The 5,865-nt window shown below is 35.4% G+C and overlaps 1 protein-coding gene across 1 annotated transcript; it reads left to right on the forward strand.

Moving 5' to 3' along the window:
- Positions 1 to 4,321: 4,321 nt before the first annotated feature.
- LOC115874197 lies at positions 4,322 to 4,789 on the forward strand. Its single transcript, XM_030889293.1, has one exon. It carries the CDS (start codon positions 4,322 to 4,324, stop codon positions 4,787 to 4,789), a length of 468 nt encoding a protein of 155 aa, XP_030745153.1.
- The last annotated feature ends 1,076 nt before the right edge of the window (positions 4,790 to 5,865 follow it).

Here is a 5,865-nt window from a genome sequence, read left to right on the forward strand (position 1 = left end):
GAGATTATCGCTAGCTACTCTAATTTTGGAGTTACGACTTTTTAAAATTTTTAACCTCCTCCCATACCCCCTTACCAACCCCCCACCGCCACCAAAAACTAATAGCCAGATTCTCGGGTGCCACAGTATTTTTGTGTCAAATTTGGTTAAAATCGGTTTAGCAGTTTTTGAGTTATCGTGTTACAGATGGACAGACAGACTGACACCATGAATATATGTTGTATTTAGGTCATTTATGACCCAAATAACTCATTTGGAGTGAAATTAGAAAAAAAAAATTTTGCCGATCTTAATAGCCTACCATACCTACCTATTGGTATGGTCGGCTAAAAATATCAACAAAAAATAGCCTAAAATTTAAATATATGGTTATTAGAGAGAATCTAAGAGATAATTATGTCCATTAAGGTATATCTTTATCGGGGCGTTATTTTCTTTCAGAAATATAAATACACTTCTTCACCCAATGTCACACCAATGAATTAACCCGTTTGGGGGCTCTTAACACCATCACGCAGACGAGGAGTTCGTTAAAATATTTGTAGGCAATTATACAAAGCGTTATCGAGGACCGCCGCCCGAATTGTTAATTAGACAACTCGGCTATTAACCGGTAAGGGTTTCGGCTTCTGTTTCGGGAGGAACAGAGACAAATATCGAATGAGGAATCCGTAAATTTAGAAACAGAAGTTCGTATCCTTGGAAAATTACCTGCAGATGTGCTGGCCAGGTACCACCCTCGGGTTTCTTTAACGAGATGTTGAGAAAAATATTTATTCTTTTATATTGTTTTCCAAGTTATAAAGCCTGTAATTGTAAATATAATTATGATTACTTTTGACGGTACAACTACAATTTTATTATAAACTAACCTTGTTTATGTCCTCCATTTGAATTCAAATTTATTTGCATTGAAATACAGTTGAAAATATTTAAAGTTGGCTGGTTAAAAAAGATTGAAAGTCAGCAATGGGGTCAGGTTTTTGAAGACTAGCATAATATGACGTTTCAACGAAAAGAAGTTTTGCTCTTCTTTTTTTGTCCACTAATATAACATCATACTATCTTTTGAATGTACCTGATTTGGTACGTGTCATCAGTAGATTCGTAATTTGCAGTTTATATTTGAGATATGAGTTTATCAAAACGTCAATGATTTTAATAAATGTGTCATTGGTATAACTAAAGTATTTTTGAAGTATAGTTGCATTTAGGCATTTTAAATAGTTTTTCTTTATTTAATTTTGCCTCTGACGACAGGGATAGAAAAACTCTCAAAACTTTAAGAATTTTTTGTTGGTTAGGCAAATTTGATTACGAGTAAAAAGCCAGTAACACGCTGACTTGTATTTTTTTATTTTACTTATATTTTTTTATTTTGAGATTCCTGCTTAAGTGGTAAAATAGGCAAGCTTTTTTCGGGATATCTATTAAGTACGTATTTTGTTGTTGTAATACCAAAGATACCAACCACCCAACTGTAACCTATTATGTACTTTAATTTAGTTCAAAAAAAAGTTCAACTTATTGTTCTAATCTTCGGACATATCAGCTTCTTGGTCAGCTTATTCTTTCTTTCCTTTTTTCTTAAAATATATCAGATCTGGATAGATATGAGGAAGATTGGCATCGGCTACTTTTTATTAAAATTAGGTAACTTTTCTTTTTAGTTATTTCTTTTGGTAACTCTACTATACGGTATGTCCCCGGATTGCCTCTACTAGAGGAAAAACTTTTCTATTATTAACTTTTTGAGAAAAATGCATTGTTCGTAAAAGTTTTTGCCTTTTCTAAAACGGTGAAACCTGTTTATACTGCTCCAAATTTGTATACCGTTTTAGAGATTAATAAAAAAGATATATGAAGTCCCGAAAATCGAAACACCTTTCTATGGTAAAATAATTTTTAGGTTTTCATTCTTTGATAGATGTTATTATTAATATTGATTAACGTCATAGCTTTTGCTGTTTTAATATATTAAAGAAGCACACAATTTATTAGGTTCGATGCTAAGGAAATGGTGATTATAAATTATGTAATCATTTATATATAATATTTTAAAATAGCAAAATATATTACGTTAATCAAAATTAATACTATCTATCAAAAAATGAAAACGAAATTATATACTTTTAATTTTTAGGACTTGAAAAACAAATGGGATTAACATTTCCAAACAAACAAAATCTTTTGTGAAGAAAGCATTTTCATCAAAAAGTTAATAACAAGAAAGTATTTCCTCTTGTAAAAACAATCTTAGGACATACTATACATACAGTATGTCGCCGAATTGTCTTTATCTTACTACTTATTGTCTTACTTTAAGAGGAAAAACTTTTTTATTATTGACATTTTGCGAAAAATGCATTCTTCATAAAAATTTTTGCTTGTTATAAAATGGTTAATCCCGTTTATACTTTACCAAATTTCCATACCGTTTTAGAGAAAATTAAGAAAAACATGAAAATTTGGTTGAATTTTTTCAAAGCCCTAAAAATCAATTCTATGATTATATAATTTCGATCTCAATCTTTGACAGATGGTTATTATTAAATTTGATTAACGTCATATTCTTTGCTGTTGTTAAAGTATCATATTTTGCGATAACTATTATCACCCTTACCGTAGCATTGAAATAAATAAATTTTGTACTTCTTTAACATTTTAAAACAGCAAAAAATGTTATGTTAATTAAAATGATATGAATATCAATATATCAAAGAAAGAATGTGAACTTATATTACCATAGAAACGCCTTTTGATTTTTAGGAGTTAGAAGTTGTCGGAAATTGTACAGGGTGGACCATTTTGGTTGTTTCTATAGGCTATCTAGGAAACCGTAAGAAATATTCAAATTTTGATACAGCAGTCTCGGGTTCTTTTTTTGAAAAAATCACAATGCCGCAAACGGATCATAGCTATCTTGATCGGTTTCGAAGCTACAGGGGGATTCTCAAATTTTGTACTTTTTGAAGATGTTAGATAGTTTGTTTATTTCAGCTACTACGCAAAAATTAATTATACATTCTAAAGGAACTTCTCTGTGTAGAATACAGTGGCGTAGTCAGACTTTTTTCGAAAAAAATATTTTTAGATATTAACTATAAGTACTTCTATTTTTTTTTAATAGAACCCCCTGTATATTTTTAAATTTCCTGATTCAGCTTGGCATGGGCTTCTCGAAAATATATAACACTCTATATTTATTTTCACTATTAACCTCAACATTTCAAATTTTTCTTAAAATATCCAGTTAGTAGTAGGCCGCGCCGAGTAACAAGGTAAACGGTTGTCATGGTGATCGGGACATACCTTTGATGGATGCGTGACATTTCATTTCAAAAGATTGAAGTGTGTGTATTTTAAATAATAAAAAACATTTTCAGAAATATAATATGTTAGAATGTTATATTGAGGGGTATTTTTGAGCGCGAGCAATTAAACCCAGCCATTTTTAATGGCCAGAAAAGGTCAGAAAATAGTATAATAGTTTAATTCACCTAATATCAATCCCTTGGACTTCTTTATCTGGGTCTTTCTGAAAAACGAAATTTATCGAAATGCAAATAGAACATTAGAAGAGTTACAAGATAGTTTTGTTGTGGCTTTGCAAAGTGTAACCAACATACGCATTCGAAATGCTGTTAGCGGTGGCGTGCAGAGACGGTGCCAACTCCGTCTAGATAATAATGGGCAGCAGTTTGAACATTTAATGTAGTCTTTGTGTTTGAAGCCCGATTGAAGTAACCTGTTGAGTTTGTATTAAAATATGTTCTTTTGTTTCCGTCGCACTTATTTCTTATTTGCTTTGTATTGTTCGAATTTATTTAATTGCTAATACATGGATTCCGCTGAACTCCGCTAAACCAGTCCCAAGCCTGGGGCCTTGTCACGCAAGAGACAAGGAAGGAGGAGGGATCGAGGAGTAACACCTCGCAAAAAAACCTGGGTTCAGCTGGCTCCGGCTGATAGCACCCTGTGAGGGCCCCTTGTCCAGGGTTACGGATGAAGCCCACACCGGCGGTAAAGGCGTAGAAGAAGATCTTCGATGCGGCGGACCCGGCGAAAGTGGCAACCCTGCTTTTGAGGGATAGTATGAAAGCACCGAACGACGATAGCCGAATAAGCTATCCCCCTCAAGCTGTCAACGGCCTCTTTCTTAGAGGGCGGAGGAACAGCTGAGGCAAGGGCACCCTTTTGTCCTGGGGTTGAGAAATCGACCCCGAAGGCGGATGAACAGCAATGTCAACGGTATGAGGATACGGAAGGCAACGGGAAACCACCGTATTAAAGGCTAGTAAGCATCCCTAGTATAACCACTATGTCAAGTACAAGAATGAGAGATGTTACTGATCATGGAATACGGAAGCCAAGATCCGGCAGGGGAGGAATATCACGATTAGACCACGGGGCCTCCCAGGTCGTCATCCAGAGAAATCCCCGTGACAGGAGAACGAATAAGAACGCAACTATCTTAAAGACTGACAAGAGTAACAAGAAGAACAGGAGTAATACGACTTTAACTCGCATTGCAACGTGGAACATCAAGACCCTCTATAAAACTGGAAAGCTAACAACCGTTGCTATTGAGATGCGCAGAATGGGCATAGAAGTCCTTGGTCTCAGCGAAGTTAGATGGCCAAATGCTGGAGAATGTAATAGCGATAATGTGGTACTGTACTATTCTGGATGTCAGAACGGCGAACACCAACATGGAGTGGGTATTATGATAAAAAAAGAACTCAAACAATATGTTGCTAATTTCGTGCCCTATAATGAAAAAGAATGATGCTGATCCAGTTGCGTAAAAGCCTATAAACACCAACCTGATACAGGTATATGCTCCCACAGCCGACAGCGATGAAGAAACTATAGAGAAGTTCTACTCAGACCTAAACGAGCTAACTAAAAAGTTGAAGAAACATGAAATTAACGTGATAATGGGGGATTTCAACGCTAAGGTTGGCAAGGGAAGGATCGAGAATACTGTTGGTGGCTTCGGACTGGGAGATAGGAATGAGAGAGGGGAACGACTCATAGAGTTTTGTCAGGAGAAAGATTTAGTTATTGCGAATACTTTTTATGAGCTACCACCTCGACGACTCTATACTTGGACATCACCAAGAAGTAGCAAAGAGAAGATCATAAGGAATCAAATTGATTTCATTTGTGTCAACAGACGGTTTAGGAATAGCATTGAGAGTGCTAAAACCTACCCAGGTGCAGATGCGGACACTGACCACGAATTGCTTGTAGCCAACGTAAAAGTGAGACTAAGGAAGCTGCAAAGGATAATAAAACCGAAGATAATAAACACAGAAAAGCTCAAACAACAGCAGTATCAGAAGGAGTTTAACGACTCAATAGCAAGTGAGTTTTTGGAAGCATCAGCGACAAATATCGACATGGCCTGGGACCAAATCAAATCTACAATGTTGACTGCCGCGGACCAAGTTGTAGGCAGAAGAGAACATAATACGAAAAACCCCTGGATGACACAGGAAATCATAAACCTTATAGAGGAAAAGCGTAAATACAAAAACACTGACCCGCAAAAATATAAACAATCAAAAAGACAAATAGAACACCGCATAAGAAAAGCCAAAGAGACATGGATGGAGGAGAATTGCCGTGAAATGGAACAACTGAACAATAAACATGATTATTTTAATCTACATAAAAAGTTAAAGGAATTAACTGGAAATAAAAAAAAAGAATACCGATGATCACAAGAAACGCACAGGGAGATATACAGTTAACAGAAGAAGGCAAAAGACAAACTTGGAAGGAATACATTGAACATCTATTTGCAGCAAGACGAGATGACGTCAGAGATGAGAGCAACCAGGCGGAACAGCTATGTAT

The sequence above is a fragment of the Sitophilus oryzae genome, unplaced genomic scaffold (assembly GCF_002938485.1).
Source record: "Sitophilus oryzae breed Bouriz unplaced genomic scaffold, Soryzae_2.0 scaffold_1241_pilon_pilon, whole genome shotgun sequence".
Classification (NCBI taxonomy): domain Eukaryota; kingdom Metazoa; phylum Arthropoda; class Insecta; order Coleoptera; family Curculionidae; genus Sitophilus; species Sitophilus oryzae.